The sequence below is a fragment of the Sordaria macrospora genome, chromosome 4 (genome assembly GCF_033870435.1).
Source record: "Sordaria macrospora chromosome 4, complete sequence".
NCBI classification, from domain to species: domain Eukaryota; kingdom Fungi; phylum Ascomycota; class Sordariomycetes; order Sordariales; family Sordariaceae; genus Sordaria; species Sordaria macrospora.
This window is the reverse complement of record NC_089374.1, coordinates 403,997-429,410: the sequence shown is the minus strand read 5'-3', so window position 1 is coordinate 429,410 and position 25,414 is coordinate 403,997. Positions and strand designations below refer to the sequence as shown.

At 51.8% G+C, this 25,414-nt stretch overlaps 9 protein-coding genes and 1 non-coding gene across 10 annotated transcripts; 5 read left to right on the top strand and 5 right to left on the bottom strand.

Annotated features, from left to right (window-relative positions):
- Window positions 1–1,062: 1,062 nt before the first annotated feature.
- SMAC4_08818 (uncharacterized protein) lies at window positions 1,063–2,628 on the bottom strand (the record flags this gene model as incomplete). The annotated part of the gene is made up of 4 exons (XM_024655970.2): window positions 1,063–1,446; window positions 1,713–1,981; window positions 2,141–2,401; window positions 2,593–2,628. 4 exons carry the CDS (start codon window positions 2,626–2,628, stop codon window positions 1,437–1,439), a joined length of 576 nt encoding a protein of 191 aa, XP_024511752.1. The 3' UTR covers window positions 1,063–1,436.
- A 1,746-nt stretch (window positions 2,629–4,374) lies between these two features.
- On the top strand, window positions 4,375–6,525 carry SMAC4_08817 (uncharacterized protein). Its single transcript, XM_024655969.2, has 3 exons — window positions 4,375–5,235; window positions 6,028–6,117; window positions 6,182–6,525. Exons 1-3 carry the CDS (start codon window positions 4,978–4,980, stop codon window positions 6,224–6,226), a joined length of 393 nt encoding a protein of 130 aa, XP_024511751.1. The 5' UTR covers window positions 4,375–4,977; the 3' UTR covers window positions 6,227–6,525.
- A 623-nt stretch (window positions 6,526–7,148) lies between these two features.
- SMAC4_08816 (mitochondrial 54S ribosomal protein uL14m) lies at window positions 7,149–8,454 on the bottom strand. The gene is made up of 3 exons (XM_024655968.2): window positions 8,194–8,454; window positions 8,018–8,102; window positions 7,149–7,569 (listed from the first exon to the last, which is right to left on the bottom strand). Exons 1-3 carry the CDS (start codon window positions 8,206–8,208, stop codon window positions 7,274–7,276), a joined length of 396 nt encoding a protein of 131 aa, XP_024511750.1. The 5' UTR covers window positions 8,209–8,454; the 3' UTR covers window positions 7,149–7,273.
- Window positions 8,455–9,068: 614 nt separating this feature from the next.
- Window positions 9,069–13,271, top strand: SMAC4_08815 (uncharacterized protein). Its single transcript, XM_003344115.2, has 2 exons — window positions 9,069–10,295; window positions 10,382–13,271. Exons 1-2 carry the CDS (start codon window positions 10,194–10,196, stop codon window positions 12,668–12,670), a joined length of 2,391 nt encoding a protein of 796 aa, XP_003344163.1. The 5' UTR covers window positions 9,069–10,193; the 3' UTR covers window positions 12,671–13,271.
- Window positions 13,272–13,314: 43 nt separating this feature from the next.
- SMAC4_08814 (uncharacterized protein) lies at window positions 13,315–14,897 on the top strand. Its single transcript, XM_003344114.2, has 3 exons — window positions 13,315–13,929; window positions 13,996–14,431; window positions 14,500–14,897. Exons 1-3 carry the CDS (start codon window positions 13,600–13,602, stop codon window positions 14,598–14,600), a joined length of 867 nt encoding a protein of 288 aa, XP_003344162.1. The 5' UTR covers window positions 13,315–13,599; the 3' UTR covers window positions 14,601–14,897.
- Window positions 14,898–15,610: 713 nt separating this feature from the next.
- On the top strand, window positions 15,611–15,684 carry SMAC4_13602. Its single transcript has one exon. It is a non-coding gene; the product is annotated as a tRNA-Asn (tRNA).
- A 1,824-nt stretch (window positions 15,685–17,508) lies between these two features.
- Window positions 17,509–18,601, bottom strand: SMAC4_08813 (uncharacterized protein). The gene has a single exon (XM_003344113.2). It carries the CDS (start codon window positions 18,518–18,520, stop codon window positions 17,663–17,665), a length of 858 nt encoding a protein of 285 aa, XP_003344161.1. The 5' UTR covers window positions 18,521–18,601; the 3' UTR covers window positions 17,509–17,662.
- A 992-nt stretch (window positions 18,602–19,593) lies between these two features.
- SMAC4_08812 (uncharacterized protein) lies at window positions 19,594–19,995 on the top strand (the record flags this gene model as incomplete). Its single annotated transcript, XM_003344112.1, has 1 exon — window positions 19,594–19,995. One exon carries the CDS (start codon window positions 19,594–19,596, stop codon window positions 19,993–19,995), a length of 402 nt encoding a protein of 133 aa, XP_003344160.1.
- Window positions 19,996–20,452: 457 nt separating this feature from the next.
- Window positions 20,453–21,965, bottom strand: SMAC4_08811 (uncharacterized protein; the record flags this gene model as incomplete). Its single annotated transcript, XM_003344111.2, has 2 exons — window positions 20,453–21,424; window positions 21,612–21,965. The coding sequence occupies 2 exons, from the start codon at window positions 21,963–21,965 to the stop codon at window positions 21,215–21,217; spliced, it is 564 nt and encodes a 187-aa protein (XP_003344159.2). The 3' UTR covers window positions 20,453–21,214.
- Window positions 21,966–22,588: 623 nt separating this feature from the next.
- SMAC4_08810 (uncharacterized protein) lies at window positions 22,589–25,186 on the bottom strand (the record flags this gene model as incomplete). Its single annotated transcript, XM_003344110.1, has 4 exons — window positions 22,589–23,050; window positions 23,856–24,303; window positions 24,344–24,711; window positions 24,902–25,186. 4 exons carry the CDS (start codon window positions 25,184–25,186, stop codon window positions 22,589–22,591), a joined length of 1,563 nt encoding a protein of 520 aa, XP_003344158.1.
- Between the last annotated feature and the right edge of the window lie 228 nt (window positions 25,187–25,414).

Below are 25,414 nucleotides of genomic sequence, written 5' to 3'. Positions count from 1 at the left end.
CGGTTTCCCTGTGTGCGCATTATATCATATCTTATACCCATTTCCTAAACTTTGGCGGTCGAGCACTGGCTCCCGCGGTTTTCTGTTCGGGTCATTTTCTTATTGTCGTTTTCCTCTATCCCTATCTACTTTGGGGATCTGCTGGGTCAACCATCACGGACCGGTTCATTTGGGCCGGTTGGCAAAATCTGGTGCGCAGTCTGGCTTTGTGGAGGGCAACAGTACCCATTTCGCAGCCTGGATCTGGGGATTCACACAGACCATTGATCTTGAATCTCTGTCAAGAGAACTTCGCCGCGGAGAGAAAGACAAAAAGAATATTTCAGCTTATTAGAGTAGAAATAAACAGTAGTACATAATCAACATCCCATGGCCATATCCTATCGCATAATACCATGCATGTATAGACAAGCAAGCAAGCTTGATCATGTCAACCTCTACCCAGGCTTCACAATGGCTCAATGGCTCAATCCTGAGCTTTCCACAAACAACAGTCTCCAAATATCCTTTTTTCCTCGACTCATTCGAACTACCAGACTACCTCTACAAGCTTTCACTTCCACCTTTCTTTTTACAGGTACTGCTTTCGCTTACTTTGTGGTGTCTCATTAAGGTTGTCACTAACACTTTTCGGAATATTCCCATATATATTTGTCTGATATGTCCCAAATTCTGGCCACCTAGGTATTCTTCATTTTCTTTTGCCCACCATGGTACCATAGAGCTCTGCAAGAGAAGAGAGAAAGTGGGACTTGTAACATTATCTAGGTAAAGACCACCGGCTCACTTACATCCACTGTTATTTTCTTCACTTGTACCAATCCTTTGTAATCCAATCTTATCAAGTCCTAGAGGTACATCGCAAAGAGATCACTTGAATTTTAGCGTAGGTTGGCAACTTTATATAGAATCCGACATGGCTGTCATGGTTCGTTGTTGGGTGGCCGTAGAGCGACGCATACCTATATGGAACAAGAAATATCATCGCCTCTGGTGGAAGTACTTGAAGAATCACGTAAACTGCATATCATATCATATCGTCGCTTGTTTCTTTCCCTTGTGCGCCAAGCCATGTCATGGTGAAATGTTTGTGTCTCAACCTGTGAAAATGTCTTATTTTGTCTGCTTTTCCTATCCGGCTATTTTTCCGATCTCGTTCAACCAGGAAAACTTGAATATTTCAGGCTTCGTAGTGTATCCTTTGCGCCACTTTTTGGGTTAGATGTAAAAGTCGTACTCCAATACTGTCTTGTCTGTCTCTTCTCTCGATTGCTCTTCCGCTTCGTCCTTACGTCCCTTCGTACCTCCCCTCCACAAGCGCCGCGCTAGAAGCAAAAGTCATCTCATAGCCTTCCATACACTGGCATCCTCGCTTTTGCCGCCAGTTCCCTCCCAGTGGTAGTCCTCATTAGTTGTTTTTTCAGCGTATCGGGATCCTACTCGAGCCTATATGTACCGTTCCCAGTGTCGTTGTCAGCAATGTGTTCGTTCTTGGTCAGATTCCGTCGTTTCCCCAGTCTCATGTCCTCGGCCTCCTCTTTGGCTTCTCCCTGTGTCTCTTGTCGCTGCTGGTATTGTCACTCGGTATCGCCAGCGGCGGCCAGAACAGTGCACCACCAAACAACAGCAACCAACGCCCCAAACAATCCCCACCACACCTTCTTCCTCTTCTTCTCCTCCTTCTACGGGTAGTAAAAGGAATGTCGACTAACCGTTCAATCAAATGCAACCCACTAGCCGTATCCACGATCCCGCTGATCTCACCGGGCTTGAGCGCGAACGCCGCATCCTCAAACTCCTTCTGCATCTCTCCGCGCCCAAAGTAACCCAAGTCTCCCTCCGTGCGGGCAGAAGAGCAGTCGGATTCAGTCCGGGCTAGCTTGCCGAGGGAGATAGGCTCGGATTCAGACTCGAGCTCCATGCTCTTTTTGATACCCTCGAGGATTTGGCGGGCTTCTTCTTTGGTGCGGGTTATGTTGGACTGTGTTGATATAATGTTAGTACTGAAATCGAGCGCAGCGAGCAGCACTCCGCAGGAGCCTCCCTGGAAGGGTCGCCGGAGGCAACATGCAGCAACACGCAGCCCTATCGGCAAACCAAAAGGGTAAGGGGAGAGAAGAGTTAGAGGGAGAAGACGAACCGAGCGCCAAGAACTCGGCCTCCTGCTCTGGTTATGCTTAACCAGCAAATGCGCACACCTGATCTTTCCTTGTGGTTGTTGTTGCTGTTTTTGAGCCGGAGACGAGTGAAACTTGGCCATGTAGATCTTGAGCTTGTCAACGTCGGTGCCGGAGGGGGGCTCCCAGCAGGAAGTCTTGGTCGCGCTGTTGAAATAATAAGGGAGGTTCTTGGACTGGGAGTGGCGGACTTCCCAGTCTTTGGGGAGACCGGTTTCGATGGTCTGGAGGGGTGTTAGTTCAGTGGTTCTTCGAGCAGGAGGAGTAGGTGGTAACGGGAGTGACTGGCGTTGGACATCTTGACTGTTTCGGTGGTGGTAATTGGTTTGTGAGTCGGTTCTGAATGGAGAAGAATATGGTTCGCGGTCAGTAAGCTGGTTGGTTGTCAAGTAGACAGCCTTGTTGCGATCGCGACGTTGACAGGGAGAACAAGGAGGTTGAAGTAGGGCATACGAGGTGCGCTTTGCGAATTGCGATCGTAGCCCGAGTGAATCAACCAGCGAGCGACTGGGATCACGACGTACCTACACTTGCTTGCGCAATAGGGCTTCAAGTGAAAACGGATTGCGATCAAGAGATTGAGATTGAAGAGAGGAGAAATTGGCAGTGGGAGAATGCAACTTTTTAGATTACTTTTGGGGAAAGGAGGAACAGAGGAAGAAACATCCAGCACTCCAAGCCAAGACTCGAGGCAACGAAGGCAATGGAACTCTCTTCGTCAGGGACGTCAGTCACGACCGCGGCGGATAGGATCCACATCTCACAAGGCACAAAAAGCGGGGACGACGGCCGGGCGGGGACTGGGGAGCGGGATCAAGATACCGCCCGCCTTCTGTTCCATGATTGGGGATTCGCCGGGGAAGCTGTCATGTCAGGGGCACCATCTTGTTAGTGTGATGGTGTGGCAGCTCAACAGGTTCTTGTCCTTGTCGAGATGTCCTCATGTGCCACTCCTCCGAGTCGGATATTTGTCTTCTACTTGGAATTGGGGTTGAGTTATGGAAGTGAGGCCTAGGAAGAGGGACTCTTGATACAAGTTGCACTAGCAATTAATTCTGGCTTTCCCCTCTTTGCTTTCATCCAAAAGGTCACAGCTCACAAACGAACAAAGACTAAACTCCAAAGACAGAAACTGAGCAAGTACCGTCCCGTTGGTTCTCGACAACAGGACAGGAACCGAGAATGCGAACTTGCAGCCCGGTCCTGTGGCCCATTGTGCCGTGTAGCATCGGATGGGCACGATGATCCCCGTCGCCCCTCTTCAAATACCTCTCAGCTGTGGTTTTGAGCCATCCACACTTTCTCGATCCGTCGTCAGTTGCTGCATCAGGACACCCCACGCAACAGTCCCTTGGGGCCTCGTGATTCTCCATGCATAAAGTGGGTGCCACACTGATTTTGTTGTCCCTTGTGGCTTGGGTCACGGGTGGGCAGAAATAAGGGAAATCGAGATGGATGTCTATAGCGGAAGATTGAACCATAATATGGAAAGAATATGAAATTTCAAAATATTCCGAGTAACATCATTCTGACCGGCATGATATTTGACAACTGCCTGTGGTCAACCCAATGACGTCGTTGTGGATTCCAGAGTCACTGGTGTAAAAGCCCCTGATGCGCTGTGATGATGTATCGGTCACTGTTGACTGTTCCTGTCTTCGGGAGACGCAAACCTAAAAGATATGGCCCCGTTTACATGAGACATGACACCCTGCAGAACCAGACACTTCCGAAGAAGATACTTACCGTACAATAATTCCGGGGGTTAGATTTTCAACTTCCAAGCCCTAACAGACATGATCTATGTACGGGATGCCTCACGGGTTGGATTTAAGAGGGGAATTCGAGCACATGCAATTCCAGAGGTGCCTCGAGTCTACAAATTATGCCTGAAAATCTATCCCCGGGAATTATACGGTACTGTAGAGATATTGTCCAAAGGACCGAATCGTGCGCTCACTTATGCACACATCATGTTCTAATGATTTCATGGAACTTCAGGGTCCGGCTTCGAACTGTTTGATATCGAATTTCCTTCGGACATGAGAACCTGAAGGCAACAATTGCTCATGCACAGCCGGGCAGCAAAGCTCAAGATAATGGACTGCAGACACACTTCGGTCTGACTGGGCTGTTAGACGCAGCGTTCTGCCCCTGACCGACCCCAAACCTGAAGCGGTAAGGCGGTGAGGGTTTGGCAGTGGCGGACATCCCTGTCACCCTGCCATGAGCCCCAATTTTCAAGGTTCCAGGACTGTTCCGGCCGGCAACTGCAGGGCAACTTGCAGTGGGCAGTTGGCACGCTTGGATCCCCGAACGTGACTACAGCAGTGCAGTGATGCCTCACGCCCTGTCTTGGTCTTCCTGTGCCTTCACCTGCCCTCTGCTTTCCTTTTCCAATTTCCGTTTCTCATCCTTCTGCTCTCTTTTTTAAACCGTTCTCCTACGATCACTTTCCTACCGGCAAATCTCTTCCTCTTCACAAACTACACGAACTGCTGAGAAGTATCCAATTGCTGTCACTAGCTTACTTTCAACTTCCAACTTGATTAGCAGTTTTTGCATCCTTCCGCCACCCCAGCGAACAAAGCCTGTCTTCGAAGCCTGATCGTCAATCATTCAACTAACGATCCATCCACCCATCCATCCATTCACCTAACAACCAACAACCACCACCTCAACAACGAACCGAGCACAACATCCTCGCTTCATCCCGCTCTTCCACAAAACATCCTTTCAACTCTCCAACCTCACACACACACAACCACACACAACCACAACACGACACACATCAACCAAAATGTCGTCGCCCGCCCCCTCCAGCACCGGTGGCGCCAAGGAGAAGAAGCCCCTCGAGCAGATCACATTCCGCTTCTGCTCGGAATGCAGCAACATGTTGTACCCCCGCGAGGCCGAAGACGAGAACAAGCTGCTCTTCACCTGCCGCACCTGCAACTTTTCCGAGCCCGCCACGTCGACTTGCATCTACCGCAACATTTTGAACAACGCTGCCGGCGAGACCGCTGGTGTCACGCAGGATGTCGGCTCTGATCCCACGGTGGGTGTTGTCTCTTCTGTTGTCTCTTCTGCTGCTGTTGGTGATGGTGCCGGCTCTTCGTCGACCTCGACCTTGCCCCGACACGCCGCGGACGGATCGACCTACATCTACTGCCAGTGCTGTGGCAAAATTGAGAAGTGCTCCAACCATTTCGCCGCCCCTCACTCCGACTCCGAATCGTCGGCCGGAAGCGACTGCGAGTCCCTGTACGACCAGATGGCCGCTACCACTATCGACATGAACGACCACAGCGATGTTTGGGCTTCCAACGACAACGAACGGGAGGCCATGGGCAGGCTCCGTGCCGAAGAGTACTTTTACAACCTGGTCGCCTTCGAGAGCTACGAGGAAGAGGAGGACTCCATGGACTTTGACGACATGGAGCTCGACGACAAAGACATGGAGATGACGGCGTCAACCCAGTTGCCCGCTCAAGTCTCGGCAGCCTAGGAACTGACCGACCGACGCATCTCCTCCCGCTCTCACGACGTTACGACTTTTTGCTTTACGGTCACATCATAGCGATTACGGTTACGGTTACGGCATACCCTACATTACAACAACAGGATTATAATGCATATATAATCACGGCGACACGGTTCATTCATCCTTGATACCGCTAGCACACATACGACTGGCACACAGCACAGCACAGCGCATCCGTCCGGTGACGGGGCTTGGTCGAGAGGCGAGGCGATAGCCTGGACTGACTTGGCTTTCTCTTGTCATTTTACTTTGGCTTGCATTGTATCGAGACTAATCTCTTCTTTTCTTTTTTCGTTTGCTATCTAGCTCCCAAGAGCCATCAACGAATGCCCTGCCTGCCACCACCCGGAAGCCGTCTTTTTCCAGTCCCAGCAGCGTACTTCGGAAACCGGCATGGTAAGACTTACCCTGGGAGAAGACGAATGGGGGTCTCAGCAGAATCAAGTGTTAACAACTTCAGAAACTCTTCTACGTCTGCTGCGATTGCGGTAACATTTACCAGTAGAAGGGGGATTTTGACACTCAGGAGGAGGAATGGAATAATGGCACAGTCTAGTCGATCTTTATCCTTATCATAGGATACGCGATGGACAGGCGGTAGGGGGAAGGAAATGGTAATAACCACGAACATAAGGGATCATAAGGAAACTGCATTATAACGGCGTTTGTAGTACACGGTTAAAAGGACCGCGGTTCAGGGTGTTTGGTTTTTTTTTCTCATGTTTTCGCTAGGCACTAGGTCTGAGAGGGTCCTCGTAACGAATTTCGATGGATAACTTCAATATACACGGGTGCAGCCAACGACTCAACGAACTTGTGACATGGACATTGTGATTTTTTTTTCTTTGCTCGACTCGATTTGACATGTAGAAAACGGGTGATCTTGTTTTGCTTGACTTGACATGTAAAAGTACAGTACAATAGTATACACAGTTTGAGACGGCAACGCTTGGATGATATGTCTTGAACTGAAGTGACCCGTAAGACTCGATCGACTGCTGTGACGTGGGCTATGGTAGTTGTTGCTATCTGGCTGCTGCTGCTGTTGCTGCTGTTGCTGCTGCTGCTGCTAGGTGGCCGGTGCCCAAAATGATCCCAAGCATCGTCGTAGATGAGATGTTTTTCGTTGCCTGGTGAAGAAGCCGTCGTATCTAGTCTAGAGAACAGTGTCGTACTGTCATACTCGTAGTCTCTTTTCGCCTGGCCATCCTGAGCCCATCCGTACAAACCCGTCCACTCAGACCATGGCTCCATCAGACTCCCAGCAAGGCGATGTGCCGTTGTCCTCCTCGTATGTCACGTCATAACCAACAAGAGCCAAGCCAACGCACATCCTCACTGCGACTCATCCACGAGGCCAGCATGTCACTAGCACAGCAGCAGCTCACCAGCTCACCGGCTCACAAACGCTCCAGCAGGCTCATGTCTTCATGGGTATTCTTATTTTTGCTTCATCCCATCCATCCATCGTACATTCCATCGTACATCCCATCCTTTCCCCATTCCCTTCCGTATGTTTCCCCCTTTTTTCTATGTGCCCAGACCCAAGCATCTAAGCCTGCATAGGCGCCATACTCAATATCTTGCTCCACTTCTTTTTGCGTAGTTCCTGGCCCACAACTCCGTTGATTCTCGAGCCGATCGGGTCGCCGGCCTTGTTGATCAGCACGCAAGCGTTGTCATCGAAACGGACGACAGAGCCGTCGCGCCGAGAAACTTTTTGCTTGGTCCGCACGACTACGGCGTGCCGGATGTCGCCGCGCTTGACTTTGGTGGCGGCGGAGGAGGCGGCCATACCGGCGGAGTCGGCGCCGCGCTGTTTTTGGACTACTACTACTATTCTGTCGCCTGTTTTTTGTAAGTATGTGGGTTTGGTGTAGGAGGGGGCAGAGGGAAGGAAGGGAGGAGGAGGACGGAGAGAGGTGGGCAGGTGGGCAGGTGGTGGTTGGTCAAGTGAGAGAAGAGGCGAGGAGAGGGTGAGGGGACGGGGAGGAAGACGAGCAGGGCGTAGGGCGAGTGTGTAGATGTATAGGATGGGATCGTAAGGCGGGTTGACACTCGTCGGGGTCGGAAGGGTTGGGCATGACATGACGGGTGTATAGGATCAGAGGTTCCCTCGCGCCGCACAAGCAGAACCAGGACAGGACCAGGACGGGTATGAGGTCGGGTATAAGAACGAATATGGGGACGGCGACGACAATGTTGAAGATGTGTTCGAGAATGAGGGATCGGGTGGTTCGTGTGGAAATGCTCGACGTCGACGATCGTATGTGAGGGAATATCGAAATGCGCATACCGATAGAAGCATGCCTCTTCTGGCCGACAACCATGGCGCATTCAACAAGGGCAGCGCCCGAGTTGTCGATGCAGTTGAGCATCGTCTGTTTACAGTCAGTCGCATGGTCAGCACTCACGATCCCAAAAACATTTTAGCTGCAATAACAGCTGCACAAGGGAACGAAATAAGCAGACCTTTAGTTGAATCATCTTGGGCAACAACCGTTACTCTGTGACTGTAGTAGGTTGGGCTGTCGAGAAGACCGAAACCCGGCAACTGAATGGGGATTCACGGACGGCGGAAGGCTATCGGGGCTGTCAAGGTATCACGGACCAGTGCCGCGTCCGTCCGTATCGTATCGATTGATTGACCGGCTGGCCGGCCGGCTGCTGTCGTCGGTCGTGCCCGCTGGCGGGGACCCCATTGAAAATTGTTTGCGGGCCCGATTGGACTCGAGAGGTACGTACCCGTATTAGGTAAGCAACGCGCGTGAAGGGGACTGGAGACGCGCCTCTGCGCCAAAATGCAGCGAAAGAGACAGAAGACTGGCGTGCGGACTGCGGAGCCAATCGGGAGGGCGGAGACTCATGCATGCTCTTTGGCTGCTTTTTGGACAAGGAAATTGGTAAAGACTAACCCAATGGGGAAGTACTTTTGGAGTGCGAAGTTGAGATGGAAGACATGTGGACTTGTCTTTGGTCTTCGGAAAATCAGAGAGTTGAGACAGAGTCGATGCTTCGAAGGGAAATCGGGTAACTAAAAGAAAAGACAAGAACAGGAGACAATAGTGCGTTAAACTTGGACGTTGAGACTGATCTGGATTACGGAATTGTGACTTTGTGGTGGCTTTCTGGAAGCCGGCTGCGAAGAGGACGCCCTTGTACCAACTGAGCCAACCTGCAAACAGTGAGATTGGTCTCTTTGGACTTTTGGCACAGACCCAAACCATGATCCCCATCTGGTTAGAAGACATTCCAGACGTGAGGCGATGGATTCAAACAACCAATGACATTCTCAGCGCAACAGAGCTTCCAAAAAGCCAGGATGGCCGGCCGTCTCACGGCGTCTCTCCCCGCTTCTCTTGTCGGCTGTCTCTCCGATTGTGTTCTTGGGATTTGCCTAGACCACCGCTACCACGGCAACGAGTGGGAATGTGAAAAGAGGAGTAAAGAGTGGAAGATTTGCGACCCAATAACGGGCCCCTTTTGTTTTGTTTCTCCCCTTTTTGTGAACATCATCTCTATCTCTCCATCGGAGTGAGCAGTTTATCTTCAAACACTTGCTCACCGGTTGCTTATCACAAAAGGTCCTCAACAAACAAGGCTATTGCCTCATCTCTGCAGCCAAAAAGCAAGAAGCCCGCAAAGCCCACACCACTGCACTTTGCATGCAGTCACACACTCGCAGCAGGACTCGCACAGCTCGGCCGAACCCAATTCCCCCATCCAAATACAAGAATACAACCAACATAGGACAGCAACCCGTCTCGCCGGACCACTCCATTTCCTTGACACAGTCTGACCAACCACCAACTCACCCAACAACCTTGACCTCCCCCATCTCCCCCATCCCCAGGTCTTTTCTCAGCTTCCCCAAGGTTTCGGCCGCTCGCCCTTCTTTGCAACCTCATTTGCGACCACCACGTCCCTTGTCCTCCCGTTTCTTGACCTCCCGTCAACCACAACTGCAACAAGTCTGTCCCTTTCGATCAAAGCTGCATCAATATACTCTGACCTTGGCTATCACCACCATCTTACCAACACAACTGCGCCTGTCATATTGTCAGCCACTGCCATAGTCGCATTGGCTGCAATTGGCTGTCGTTGCAGACAAATCGTGCAACCTGAGGTGGAAGAGAGAGTGCATTATTCACTTTGGGATCAGCCTCCTCTCAATTGTTGCTGACGGAAACGACGAGAGAGAGGGTTGCGCCTTTGTCCGCTCCGCTCCTTCTGCGATCCGATCCACCGAATCGACTCGATATACCCGATCTGACCACTTTGGCGCATATCGCAATCCGCTCTTTCTCTGTTTGCAGAGGTGGACCTGGCACTGTCCTTTCCCCTCACAACTTTACCAACACACAGATCAACCGACCAACAGAGGACTTAAACAACGACGTTATCCTATACAATCATTCACTTCTACCAATTCTCTCCTTGTCGCAACACCTGTCGGTGGCCGACCTTGCACCATGACGAAGCCCTCGGGTACTGGTGGGAAGAAGAAGAACCAGTTGACGCTTGCTCAACTGGCGGCTTACGATGATATCCTAACGGATGCGCTCGTTGATCATGTGAGTACTTTCTCGTCTCAGTGTTGTGGTCGGACTTCTGGCGGTTGGACATACGAATTGATCGCTAACCTGTCTGCCCCATGCAGGCGTACTACTGGACAACCATCCCCAAGAACCGCACATCCTACCACCCATCTAGAGGCATCAAGGAGGAGGAGATCACGAAAATCATCCAAAATCACCTAATTGTCGATCCCGACATCTCGACCGCCGAAGAGAAACTGCTTGCGACCGACGGGCTCAAGAGATTCGCCAACACGCTCAAGACCCCCCGAGAACAAAATGACTTTAAAGCCCACCTGCGTCGCTACATGTCCATCTACCTCCCGGACTGCCCCTTCGAGGTCAATGCGACAAACCGCTACACGATCGTTACATACGAGGCCAGCATCACGGCCCGCCGCTTCATCAAGCGCAACGAGACAATCAAGTACTTGGCTGGCATTCAGGTGGTAATCACGCCCGAGGAGGAACTGGAAATGTCCTTGCGCAAGAAGGACTTTAGTCTGATTGTCAGCAGCAGGAGCAAGTCCACCAGCTTGTTCATGGGCCCGGCGCGGTTTGCCAACCATGACTGCAATGCGAATGCCAGGCTCATTACGAGGGGGCAAGCAGGCATTGAGATCATTGCGTGCAGGAACATCGAGGTCGGCGAGGAGATCACCGTTACGTACAGCGAGAGTTACTTTGGCGAGAACAATTGCGACTGCTTGTGTGCGACGTGCGAGAGCAACTTGAGGAACGGCTGGAGGCCGGTGGACGGGGAGGCGGTGGTCCAGAAGAGTATCGAGGACGGAGAACAGCAGCAGTCGACCGATTCATCAACACCTTATTCGTTTCGGAGGAAGAGGCGATATGGAAGTGCCGCTCTTCAGGCAGGTTCGCGCACTCCTTCAGTGACGCCCGATATGCGCCCGCGGGTTTTGCGCAAGTCGCAGAGCCAGATGATGTTGGGGGAGAGAATGTCTACCACGGATTCTGGTGCGCAGGGACCAGGGACAGAGGGCCGTAAACGAGCGCTGGAAATGGGTACGCCCCCTTTCACACCTACGAAAAAGCAGAGAACCACAACGCAGTACCCGATTATCCCGATTGCTCTTTCGACAGCGCCTTCCAGAGGAAGTTCGGATAACGAAACGAGCAGAAGCCCTCTTTCGTTTAGCACGACGAATGACAACATTACGGACGCGACGTCCCAGGGCAGCGAAAGCCCGGGGCCTATCATTCTCTCGCCAGAACCGACTCCTATTAAGCAAGCGATTGGTGTGTTGAAGCAGGAAGAGGGCGTCAACGAGGTTGCCGTTCAGCAGGTCCCGGAAGCTTTCACTCCGCCGTCTAGCCAGCCGACAGAGGAACAGCCGCCGGTGGTGCGCCCTACAATTGAGCGTTTGGCTGTGCGAGATAGGATGAGCATAGCTAACCTTATTTCGGGGCCTTCAAGTCCTGTTCCTCCGCCTATTGTTGTCTCGATAGCACAGGTCACAACGCATAGGCCAAAGCCTCGGACTCAGCAGGTGCAGAAGACGGAGCAGACGACTACGATCAGCGTTTCGCAGACGGCTACAACGGTGTCTCTAGAGCCTCCAGCCCAGAATGACGCCCCGGTTGTCAAGACCGAGAGCCCGGTCAAGTCCATTGTCAGCCAAGTCGAGCAAATCACACAAATCCAAACCACGACAAAATCCACCCCCTCCAAGTCCAAGGCGGCGAAACCCACTGCCTTGCCACAACACCTAATTCCAGTACCAGCAGCACCCACCGGCCGCGTTCCACGCGACTACACCCTCACGCCCCTCCTGCTTTCCGAGCCCGAAACGGCCTGGATCATGTGCACCCACTGCGCATCCGCCTTTGTCCAGAAGAACGCCTACCTGACCAAGTCCCATTGCCCGCGCTGTGAGCGACACTCGAAGTTGTACGGCTACATGTGGCCCAAGACGGAGAAATACGGGCCGAACGATAAGGAAGAGCGTATTCTGGATCATAGAATGATTAATCGGTTTTTGACAGCTGAGGAGGAAGCGAGAGCGCGGGGGAGGGTTTATTGGCGAGAGAGAATGGGGAGTAAGAGTAAAGGGAAGTCGGCGGCGCCGGAGAAGAAGGGCGGGACGCCTGCGGGGGAAAAGAAGGAGCAGCAGCAGCAGGTTAAGAAAGAGCAGAGTCAGGAACAAGGCCAGGGACAAGGACAACAATACGTCCAGGAACGGTTTGCTGTCCGCAAAAAGGTCAAGGTCCAGGTTAGAAGCACGGTGCCCACGCCGTTGATAGTGACTAAGAAAGACGAGGCGGCGGAGGCGGCTGCGTTGGGATTGAGGAGGAGTGGGAGGGCGAGAAGAATCAGTGCTAAGCTTGCAGATTGTGAGCTGGACTTTTGATCTGATGACAGTAGCAATGACGGCCCGGGTATTGGGGGTGGGGGGGGAGCAAGCATGGGAATATGGATATGAGAGATGAGTTAATGGTTTTTGGGCGGACTGCAAAGCAACGTGAGGCAGTAGGACACGGCGGATCAAAGCCAGCGCTGATTTTAATCGTAGTGCAATGAATTGTGATGGATTAGGTACATGGGTAACAAATAGCATATTAGCGTGGGCGTCAATTGAGCTGTCCTTGGACATCGAAGCTTTCTCGTTATATTTTCAACAACGTCGTGATACGGGCTGTGAATATGTTATCGCCGGTGTCTTTCCAGTGAGCATCTCAAGAGCACCTCTGGGCTTGACGCACATACCACGTTATCCGTTCTCGTGGTCTGAAGCTTTCGAAAACAGCTTGGAACATCGACGCTTGCGGAGCATGGAATTGAGACTTGTCTCATCCCAATCGAAGCTCTATCAAGCTCAGCTCGAGCTCCCGCAACCGTTATAATCTCACTTTCAGGGTTCTCTTTTGGTAACCAACATGTTCCTGTTCCCGTTCTCGGTTTTCCCAACTGTCACGAAAATGGTTGTACGGTATTGGTCGCGTAATACTTCTTGTACACAAAAATAGCCAATCACAAGCTTGGAAACTTGGAAAGCTTCGTGGACCTGCAGCTGTACAATTGGGGACTCCGCAACACGAAGGAGCCGCGCGAACCCGCCGTCAGGCGTTAGAGAGCTTCTGTCTCCGCGTCCAACCACCCAGCTGTCTCTCCCCAGTATGTTTACCATTCAGTTGTGTTGCGCGCCGCCGCAGCTAGCAACAAAATATCCACACACCCAACACTCCTCGACGCGCAGCGCAAGGTCAACCGCAGTCCCAACAACTGACTCCGTTTTCCTCGCTTTTTAGTCTAAACATCACCCGTTGTCGTTAGCCCACCATGTCGGAAAGCTACAACGAGGATATCATCGAGGACTCTCCCGCCCCTCCCTCCGGCGACGTCGAGATGACTGAGGGTGGTGCCGCTGCTGAGACCGCTGCTGAGGGCGGCGACGCGCCCGCCAACAAGGACGAGCTCCCCTTCGCTGAGGAGTCCGCCGACTCTCCTCCCCCTCCTCGTGTCACCTTCCTCCAGTACCTGTCGAGCCCCATCGTCACCTTGATCGTCGGTACCGGCGACCAGGAGGCCGTCCTTACTGCCCATCAGTCGCTCCTCATCCAGAGCTCCTGGTTCGCTGAGGCTTGCGCCGACTTTACTGATGATGGCACTGTACGTTTCCGTCACTTTATCCCCAACCCGCCCGAACAGAAAGCTAATTGATCCCTTCCCAAAAAGCCCCGCCAAATCGAGCTCCCCTCCGAAGACATCGACGCCATGGGCTGCTTCCTCGAGTTCCTGTACACAGGCGATTACTTTCCCAAGAAGGTTCCCGGCCAGCGCTCGCTGGAGAAGGACCCCTCGATTCCCGAGGTCGACCTCACGGGCGAGCAGCTTCTCAAGCACGCGCGCGTGTACACCATCGCCGAGAAGTTCGGCCTCACCAACCTCAAGAACCTCGCGTCCAACAAGATCCACTGCGTCAACTCGACCGCCAAGGGCGAGATCGCCTACGCCCGCTACGTCTACGAGTTCACCGCCAAGGACGACACCACCATCCGTGCCCCCGTCGCCAACTTCTGGGCTACCCGCTCCCACACCCTGCGCGCCGAGGCCGAGGACGAGTTCAGGAGCTTGTGCTTGGAGTTTCCCCAGTTCGGTTACGATGTGCTTAGTACGTATTTTTGTGCCGTGGCTTTGGTGGTGAGGAAAGTAAAGAAGGTCGCTGACAAGAAAAAACAGCCCGCGTCCTCGACGAGAAGCTCAAGCGCGAGCGCAACGAGAAGATGCACCCTGGTACCGGCAGCGCTCGCAAGCGCCCCAGGCACAGCAGCCAGGCTTAAGCGGCCACGACGACGCGTATCATTATCTGGAGTGTGGAATCTATCGATATCACCAACATCATCATCAGCCGTTGAATGGTCAAGTGGTGGGAGGACGACACGTAGGAGGATGCACAGGAGGGCCGGTAGGAGGACGACTAAAAGTGAAGGTTTGGATGGGTTTATATCACACACACGCAACACACAAAGGGAGTTGTTTTTGCTTGCTCTGCTTGGCTGAAGAGACACATTAAAAAAGTTCTCAGGCGTTGGCTGGCGTTGGCGCAGACCGGAAACAAACCAATATCAGAAAGGGGAATTATATCAGAAAGGGGAATTATATCGGAAAGGGGAATTATATCGGAAAGGGGAATTATATTAGAAAAGGGAATAATATCAGAAAGGGGAAGTATGTCATCACATCAATCAATCAATCAATCAACCATCAGCTTTTTCGTTCAACCACTTGGTCATCGTTATCTGAACTTTCTTCACGTTGCGAAGGGAACAATGCAAATGCTTGTCGTTACTTCTGGTCACTTGTCGTTAAGCGCGTCTCGTCTCTTTCTCTGCTCTTCTCGTTTCGCTTCACACTCGTAATTCTGTACACTAGTCTCTACTTACCAAAAGCACAAGGATCGATCATACCATTCAAGCTTTACTCTTCACCTGCTTCATATAACTTTTAAAGTAGAATATGGGTGGTGCCGTAATATCTTAAAGCTAGCTGTCGAGACCTCGGCGTGTGAAGCCTCAATCACTGGCTGTTTGTGATAGCGGCGGCGCAGTCCAACAAGCGCTATCACCTGCACCAACCAACAAGCAACTAAAACAAGTCCCAACATGCGCCAACAGCCAGGGACAACACAAGAAGCCAGACAAATGTAGGTAGCTAGCATCAAACTTCCTTCCGGCGACATCATGGTGATTGATTTGTTCAATACAACAAGTGGGTAGTAGACTTCACCGGGGAAGGGGTTAATAAACCCACCACCAGCGCGACCGTTACAACAACTGATAATATAATCCCATCCCTCGTGGCGCAATTGGCTAGCGCGTCAGACTGTTAATCTGGAGGCTGTAAGTTCGATCCTTACCGAGGGAGGGTTCAACATCCTTTTTGGACTGTTTTTTTTTTTAAACTTACAGGTTTCTGTGAATCCTTTTGCTTTTTGTTCGGGCGCCATCTGTTTTCTTTCTTGTTCTCTTTGTATATATAATCATTCAACGTACACGATGCATCTTATCGAAATCATCAACTCTGTATTGCAGATCATTTTTCCTTTCTTGATGATTATAGGAAGTATCGTTGGTCCTGGGGTAGTTGAACAAAATTGGCAGACCAGACAGACATAAACGAAAAAGACACTATACCGCTAGGTACCTTATATATGATCACGAAGAAGTTTGTTCCGAAAATAAATGCTCAACTCCTCGCTATCACCATTTACGATATATCAGAACGAAATCAAGTGTCACCGCTCGTCCCTTCGACTCCAAAAAAATCCCATCCCAAATCCTAAATCGTAAAGAGACCCAAGTCTCAAGCCCCGACTCGCCCTTCCCAGTTGCTGTCTCAATCATCGTTGTCAGTACCTGTGCCTACAAATCAACACTTCTTGTAATTAGAGGAACAGAAACACAGCGTACATTCTATACTACCTACGATTATATGTTCTCTGTATTTGGGAGGTATGGCATACCCCTTTCGCAACCCAAATTCGCACCCATCAATTAGACCGTGCCCGGAATCGAATTGGCAGTCGGCTTTGGCGGCTTCAAAAGAGACGGTGGAGAACTTCCGAGGTCGGGGAGGGAGGGCGATGCGGTATCCCGATGCTTCATCAGGGGCCGCTGGAGCGGGAACGAGGACAGGGGCGGTGTGGTAGCTAGAGGCAGGCTTATGAAGAAAAAGGGCGGCGGCAGTAGTAAGCTTCATGTTGATGAGTCGATGAGTCGATGGACTGTCTGGCGGATTCGATGAATTTGGTCGGAGTGTCGCTGTCTGGGGCTTGGTTGGTATGGGTAGCCTGAGCACCTAAGCAGAGGTTTGGGCGATGATGAAAGGGGGACTGGACTAGAATGGAAAAGAGAAGGAGAGAAACAGCGGGCAAAAGCTTTAGATACTTGGTCTCGTTCCTTTTAGGGGGGAATACGTAAAGAAACGCCATCTTTGAACACCATCCATCCGACCCATAGGACCAGAGATACTCGTCTCTTTACACCAACTACATGTACGTCGTAACGTATGGTTGCTGGCTTCCATTATCCCACTTATGAAGATGAACTGCAGAAGCGGGATTGGTCACACAGATACTCGGTACCCTCACTCGAGCCTTTCTCATCCGAGTATCTTTCTGTCTCAAATGTAGAAGGAAATTCAGCCACTTGTCAAGACGCCGTCTCCTTGGTCCTCGACCCCATCTTCATCCTCCATGCGTAACTGTGCACAACATCTTTGCAGAGTCGTACAAGGCTTTAAGGCAGATACGGAAGCTGAGCGCCCAATCATTCCAAACTTTGGCCCCAAAGTCACTTTGCTTGACTTTCAAAGTAGTGTCAGCGTCACTCATTACTCGGACCGTCAACGCACAAGTTGGCCGGCGACGACTCTAGGGTGATAAAGTGGGGAGAAAAGGTAGTGATGCTCATGTTGCTCAAGCTTTTAGAGCATGATTGGGTGTTGGAAACGGCAAGACGTAAGTCTAAGAGATCGTAGGGACGAATAAGCTGCTGGAGAATGTGAAAAGGATAAAGGGACAAGAGCCTGAAAGTTCGCATCAATTGCCTGCTTTCAACAACAGTCGAGAAATGTCTACGGCAATCATAGATTCGCCGGTCGAATATATTTAGAAGATAAGCGAGGACGTTAAGTCCGCGATGGAATGGATTCGTTGCCTACATTCAGCAATGGTCATGACATCTTCATCTCGGGTGACAGTATCGGCCACAACGATCACACATGTGGACATCACAGGACTGATCGCATGGCTCAGAGCCAACTAACGTGAAACGTGTAATTCATTATTCATAACCGCATGCTAAAGTGTACCACCTCATCACAACTTACTCCCCAAGCGCAGTCACTCCTTCTCCTCATGCTTCCACCCCAACACCCTCTCAATCTTTTCCACATCCCAGAACCCCTTATTCCCCGAAATATCCCCCTTAATCTTGGTATCAGGCCAATACTTCTTGACCAGCTCTTCATTGCTCAACTTGGCATCCTCTCCAACGACACACCTCTCAGGACTAACCACATTAAACACCTCTGCGCCCTCAAACTTATCACTATTCTCCACAGCCGCCAGACACGCCCTGGCTGTCGCCTGTGGATGCACCCACCCCCAAAGCTGCTTAACCGCCACCTCGTTATCATCCTGATAGTCCTTCTCGACATCCTTCTTGGGCGCCACCTGGTGAATCCTCAAGCAAGCAATCTTCATGCCGGGAAACCAGCGCGCCACGGACCGCGCCTGCGTCTCGGCCTCTTGCTTAGCCAGGGCGTATGCATCGGTAGGATCCTGGTTGATTTCCTCGTCGATGGGGAAGTAATCGAACTTGAGCGGCTGGTTGGAGTACACGAGTCCAATGGCGTTGACCGAGGAGGCATAGCAGAACTTGTGGATGCCCAGCTCGGCAGCGGCGCGCATGCCATTGAAGGCCGCGCACACGTTATTGGAGTGCACGAGGTGGTCGTCCTTGTCGACGGGGTTGGGGATGGCGGCTAGGTGGATGACGGCGTCGCAGCCCTTGAAGGCTTTAAGCAAGGCGTCGTAGTCGTTGGCTGAGTCGGCGGTGCGCATTTCGGTGTTGGGCGTCGAGGTGTCGGGGTCTTGGTGGGTGCGGTCGATTTGCACTGTGGCGTGGCCTTGGGAAGCGCAGAGCTTGACGACTTCCTTGCCGACGGTGCCGCGGGCTCCTGTGATGGCGATCTTCATGGCGGAGGGAGAAGAGGCGGGAGGTTATGTGCATGTATTTAATTGGGTTGGTGATTGCGGGTTTGGTCTTGTTGTGGTGGTTGATTTGGGTTGTGGTGTTGGTGTTGATGGAAGATCAGGAGGTCTAGAATCGTAAAAGGGAGCGCTTTATGGGCGAATTTGTACCGGGAAAGAGAATGACGTTTACGTGGGGCTCATCGAGATTCGGACAAACGTTTTGTAGAAGGAAATGTTCCTGTCGAGATGCAATGGACGTTTGAATTGGGCAAGAATGGCTCGAAAGCGAAACGGAAGGGGAAGGAGAAACATTGGTGACATCATCGATGTTGGACGGGCCCCTGTGGTGCCAAAGACTGCCAAGAGTGACCAGTAGCTGCAAAGTAGCATGAATAACCCTAACCCCTAGGTGTTAGCGACAGAACACTTGGGTCCTTCAACATCGCATGGAATTGAGCCTTTGCGCTTCTTGGGTGCTCAATTGAAGGTTTCTTTGAAAGAGCTTTTGGCCTTTTACAGCTCGATTGAAGGGGCTGCTAATTTGAAGGGCAGATGGGTGTTCCTTCCTAACAATGTTCCGAGCCCTCCAACGCCAGGGCCATCAAGGTTCTCAATCCTCGAACTCCAAACGCGAACAATTGGAAAGCGCAAACTCTCGACCTATTAGTATTGGGAGGTCACGATGGAGGCGGAAACCGCCTTACTGAAGCAAGCACGTAGCACATTATTGGCAATGGCGAGCTCCGTCAACGAACTCTGCGGTGGTTTCCTGGCCTTTCAACTCGTGAAGCATGCGACTTCCCGATTCCTCGACTTATAACAGCGACCGCTCCGATGGCGGTAGTAGCCAACCGCTTCTACAGGGTCAAATGTGTCCGGCAAATGCCTACCTCTTGATTCTAACACATCTGCATAGAACGGTTGGCCGATTTTCCCGATTTTCTTCGGTACGTCCTCCCATAATCTGAGCACAGATTATTTGCTAATCTCGTCATGTTGCCGAGAAGCCAATGTAGCACGTTCTAACAAGCATCGATCACGACCGCGACCGTAGCGTCCACAGACCAACGACCAACATGTCACCGAACTGTCACGCATGCGGCCAGCGCTGCGGCAAGGTCAAAGCTCCCCTTCTGGATCTCGTTCCACCGGTGGAAGACGCTCCCACGATGGAGAAGAAGAACAACAAGAATAAGTCCCAGGACAAAGCAGCCACGGCAGAAGTCAACAAGACCGAAGTACCGTGGGTGATTAACACACTCGAAAACCTGCTTGACTACGTCCACGATTGGATTCCAGGCTACCACTTTGCCAAGCGAGTAGTCGAAAACTTGTACAGACGCCCAAATCCCACGGCATCTCTTACCATCTCCTCGGTCTACACGGTTTTCTCCACCGACCCCATCGTCAACATTACCAAAAAGAGAAAACGACAAAAGCATAAGAAGACACCGAGTATTCCGGCAAGCCCCGTTTAGCAAGAGGCTCCCAAGCCCAAGTTGTCCCAATCGCCCTCCCGCCGAACCTGCTGGAAGTGCTATCAAGTCTTTGGATCGAGAAACGAGCTTTTTAGGCACCTCAATCTCAGCCGGGGTTTCAGAGAAAGGCACTTGGCGGAACACCCATCTGAAGCCAATGGCTATGAAGCCAATAGCTATGAAGCCAGTAGCTCTGAAGCCAGTAGCTCCGAAACCAATAGTTTTGGTGACCTTTAAGAGATGTCCCATTCCTTGTCCGGTCAACGTTGAATGAGATCAGCTGAAGTAACAACCGACAAGCTCTACTCAAGAACAACCTCCCAAATGCAAGCCGCCGCCACCAGGGCCAGCCTCACTCTCCCGAAGAACCTGTCGTAGGTGCCGTCAGCTCTTCAAATTGAGAAACGGACTTTTCAAGCATATCAATATCTATCGCTCCCGATGCCCGAGAAAAAGACAGGAGCAGTCGATGAAAAAATGGTGATTTGATGTGGTGTGATGCCGCATGTTTTGAGGGGATCAGATTGCACGGAACACGAGGAGCTATGGAGCATGAGGACCTAGCGAAGTACATTTAAGTCGAGAAAGGCTGAGCAGTGTTGGTGAACACTGGTAGGTGAACACTGGCTGATACACAACACAGTAACTCGTTAGTCCAGGCAGCGATTGAAACTTAGGAGAGGGCATGTCCATTACCGCAAAAGAGGTACGAAGAACTGTATTATTCTCCATTCTGGTTCAGAATTCTATACATGTTCATGGCTTCATTCTCCTCCCACTGTCCCCCCTTCAGTTCTCGTCACTGGTCCACCTCTACCTCCAGACCCAGCTCCAGTCCCTCCTCTGCCTCCCCCAGATCCTCCTCTTCCACCGCCACCACTAGCCCCATGTACAACCCCAGAGTTACTACCATCGGAACCCAAACTCAGACCCAAACTCAGACCCAAACTCGAACTGGAATTGGAACTCGGACTTGCACCCGTAGTCATTGCACTATTACCATTTGCCGTCCAATAACTATCAGGTAATCCTACCGGCACAGGCGGCGCTGCCGCTCCGTTGTGACCCCCTCTACCTCTACTTCCACGACCACGACCTGCAGCGGCGGCAGCGGCGGCCATACCCCGTTGAGTAAAGGCTGAGTAAACCGGGGCTCCAATTCCTCCTCTTCCACTGCCGCCACGGTTGGGAGAACCATTAGGAGAACCGTTGCTTGGATTTACATTGCGGTTCTGGTAATATGCAGCGCCAAAAGTCCCGCCACCTCTACCAGGCGCACTGTTGGTATAAGTTGTATGGTTTTGGTAAGGTAATGAAGGCGGCGCTCCGGGTGGGCCATCATAAACTGCCAGTGGGTAGTTCCCTCCTCTTCCACCTCTTCCTCCTCCTCTTCTTCTTCCTCTTCCACCACCATCAGGGATAGATTGCCCTACGACAGTGTAACTTTGGTTTCTACCATTTGTAAAAACCCCGCCCCCTCCTCCACCTCTACTGGCTTCTCTACCATTTCCTGTCCCCCTCCCTCCCCCTTGGCCTTGGCCTCGAGACACACCCAAACCAGGTCCAGGTGATCCCGAATTCAACAAAGGCAGACTACCATGTCCCGCCGTGATCACAGAACCAGTCATGATCGGCGTCAAAGGCGAGCCAGCGTTATGAGTAGTTGTTGTCGTGGTGATGGTGGTGGTTACTATAATTCCTCCGAGGTCTCCTACGTCTGTGCCGCTGCTGTTGGACGTGGAAGAGTCTAGGGAGGCGGAAGAGGAGGTGGACGCGGCGGAGGGGTTGTTGGGGGTAGATGGGCTGCCATTGGATGAGGGGGAAGAAGTACTGTTTGTGCCGTTGGTGTTGTTGATTGTGCCATTGGTTGATGTGGCATGCTGACTACGGCGGCGGGCGACGAAGGAGGAGGAGGAGTGCTGGTCGACGTCGGGGGAGGTGGCGGATGTGTAGGCTTTTAGGGGTGTCATCTTCTTAAGCTTCTGGAGGTTTTGTGATGGTAGTTTAAGGTGCTGGTTAGGGTACGGAGGGGGAGGTAGATGTTGAGGATCAAAGGGCAAATCGCGAGACGGCTGGAGTTCATGTTGATAGAGGTAACGTAAAGTAGCTGTCCTATTAAGTCTTCACTCACACTCACTCATACATTTCACTGTCATGAACTGTCATTGTCATGATGTCTGGCGACGGAGGAGTCATTATGGACGCGGTACGTGTACGTGTGAGTCAAGTCAAGTCAAGGCATGCAGTGGTTTGTATTGCGGCTGCGGGGCATGATCTTTCTAGAGTTTCTAGAGTCAGCTAGGGAGAGCAAATACTCTTAGATAGCTAACCGTTATATCCCACTTCCAAATGTTCATCCATCTTGAACCACTTCTTCACCTTCCAGTTCTTTCTCCTTTCCATTTCGCAAACCTACAGGTAGTGACCGTGATTACTGTCCGAAGAACAGTCTGCGAGCAACTTCCAAGAAAGAGATACACTGCTTATCTCAAAGATCAGATGAGCGCCTGTTCATTCCCTCTAAGAATCCTCCGGACTCAAGGTGCTGTGTAGCGTAAACATGGACCAAGTGTGGTGCAAGAGTTCTAGGACTCTACTTCCTCGCCCCCTCCTGCTCCCTCGCAACACTCTCCCTAAACTCCCTCATCATCTCCCTAATCTTCTCACTAGCCTGCGCCTGCATTTGCTTCCAATGCTCAACCTGCTCCCTCGCCGCAACCTGTTCCTCCTCCCGACCCTGCGCCTGAGCCCGAGCCCGCACTCCCTCCCAGAATACCTCCTGAGTCTCGGCCAACATGTGCTCCCAAATCAACTCCTGACCGCGCTCCGCAACGTGCTCGTGCAGATACGCCAGGACTTGGTCCCGAGTCGGGTCCGCGGGCTGGTGACGCCACTCCTGCATCTCGGACTGGACTCGCCCGTGGACTTGGGCTTGGACGTGGGTCATGGCTGCTATGAATTGTTTGCCGTAGGTTGGGTTGCTGTTGGGGGTGTTTCCGCTGGGGTTGTTGGGGTTGTTTGTGTTGGTGGATGACGAGAGGAGGATGAGGCGTCGCTGTTGTTGGTGTGAGCTTGGGGAGACATCTTGGATGGTGTATGTGCCTTTTATGGATGTTGATGGGTTTTGGGTTTGTCAAGTTGTTTGGGTATTAGCAAGTGCGCTTGCGGGAGTTTGTGGGTGTTTGGTGAGTGCTTGTTCAGTGATTGGGATTAACTGAGAGTTGTTCAGCGTGCGTGCTTGTGGAGGGCTATGAGGTGATTGTGAGGTAGTTTTGAGCAATTGTCAGTAACTTGGAGTAACTGAGAGTTGTTGGTGATGGATAAAGGAAGGCTTACTAGGGGTGAGTGTCCTTTTAACTGTTTCCTGTCAGGCGGCAGGGTGAGAAAGCGTTTGGAGGTGGAGAAAAGATTGCTTATGAGTTAGATGATGGACTGCCCTTTTTCGTCCGGTAAATACAGCGGCAGTTTCTGCCTTCAAACGGCAGAGCTCTTCGTCGATCTGATTACCTGTAGCAAGATGGGATGATTATGGAGGATGTGGTTAAGTGGAAAAGATGGAGGCCTAAACTCTGCAGGTGCTGCGTCATGCATCCCCGCTGCCTGAATTTGCCGTCCGATCGCACCTTCCCTTCTTATCGATATTTGTAGGGAAGTCATCCCATCTTTCATCTCGTGCCTTACTCGAGTACACAATGCAATCACGCCCAAGCCGTTGCTTCAAAACAATCCATCCATAGGCCCTGACACGGCTGAGCGACGATGAGCGACGACAGATTCGCCGATCAAACGACAAAATACCACTCCATCTTTGATACCCTGCGCCGTCCAAGATCCACATACTTCGACCCTGGTACAGCTACCGGTGGCGTCGAATGTTTGGGAACCGGGGGAGCCAACACCTTCCTCTTGAGCCCAAAGCGTGGCTTCAGGACTGGGCAGTGGAAAGCATTAAGGTTGCACACTTTGATGGCCTTTGCACGGCGGAGGACGATGTTGTTGGCGGTCGAATTCGCAACTACGAGAGATTGGCAAGTGGACTCTTCAGGAACGCACACCACCAGTCTATGGAACCGGTGCTTCGCAAGGACCTGAAGATTTGCGGCCTTGGGAAGAGTCTGGGGGTCGGAGCAGAGCCCAGGCGGCAGAGGCCGGCGAGACGGGCCATTCGACTGCTTGTTCTTGACAGAAACGGGAGGCTGTGGCTTCGTTGGCTCCTGAGGCTCGCTTTGCCGGCTGGTGGTGCTTACCAGGGTGCTGACCATACTCTTGTGGTTCATAGAGCTGATCACGGGGCTGACATGGCGCTTGCTGTTGAAGGCGTTGACCATGGACCGCACCCTACCCTTACCAGCAAAAGAGATCCCGACGAACTTTGGTCACCGAATGCGACAGATGATGTTGATGGGCATGGCGTGGTGGACGTGGAGTTGAGTCTGTGTTGACTGCCTTTGGCGTGGTCGGACAATCGGTAGTGATGACAGCTGGGGTGCTGCCCTTGTCCAGCTCGGCGGAATGGTCGCTCAGGCTCCTGACGGCGTCGAGCAAAGAACTGGTCTTGGCCTGGCCCTTACCAATCTCTTCACGAAACTGTCCACGTTCTTCAGCCGCCTCCGCGATCCTTTGCTTGAAGAGACGCCGCTCTTCCACTACATCACCAGGTAGCATTTGAACATTGTCGGTCTTGTCGTCATTTTCAGGCCTTTCGGCATCGTACTGCTGGAAATTCATGGTCAGCAACCCCAAATCTTAGCTTAACTATCATGGATTTACTTAAAAGAAAACAAGCTTGGGCCGTTAGATTATCAATGGTCTTTTCATTCTGCCTAGGCTCGTCGGCATCCAATTTCTAACCATCGGCCGTCAGTAACGCTGGAACATCAGCCAAGTTGCTGTCCCTTTCACTTACCGAAACGAAGACTTGGACTCCGGCTCCCTTACGGCTTTGTTCTTTACCAAAGCTCGTCCTCCCTCGTCCCGCTCCTTTGTCTGGCTCTCTCTTGTTGCGGGGGCAATGTCCACAATGACCGAGCTCCAGGTCATTGACATGTTCGGGCTGCTTTCCGCAAGCAAAACCGCTCTTGGTATTGGCCTGCCTGCTGGGGTCAAGATCCGACTTGTCATCGTTGATGCTCAGGGGCACTGGGTTGCACATGAACCGGCGGAATTCAGTATGCCCGCAGGCCTTGTACATCTTCGTGCGATAAAAGCACATCTTGAACGGCACGCACGGTTCGGTTGTGGGATATCACTCTCGACGTACGTGGCTGAGTCCAACTCTGATGATGAGTTGTGATGATGATGGAAGATGAGAGGAACGGCAGGTCTATTACACTGTTCAATCCAATATATCCAAGGTGCTCCAGGTTGGCTGTTCCCCGAGGGCGACCGTCAACTATTCCATGACGGCATACGCATGGTT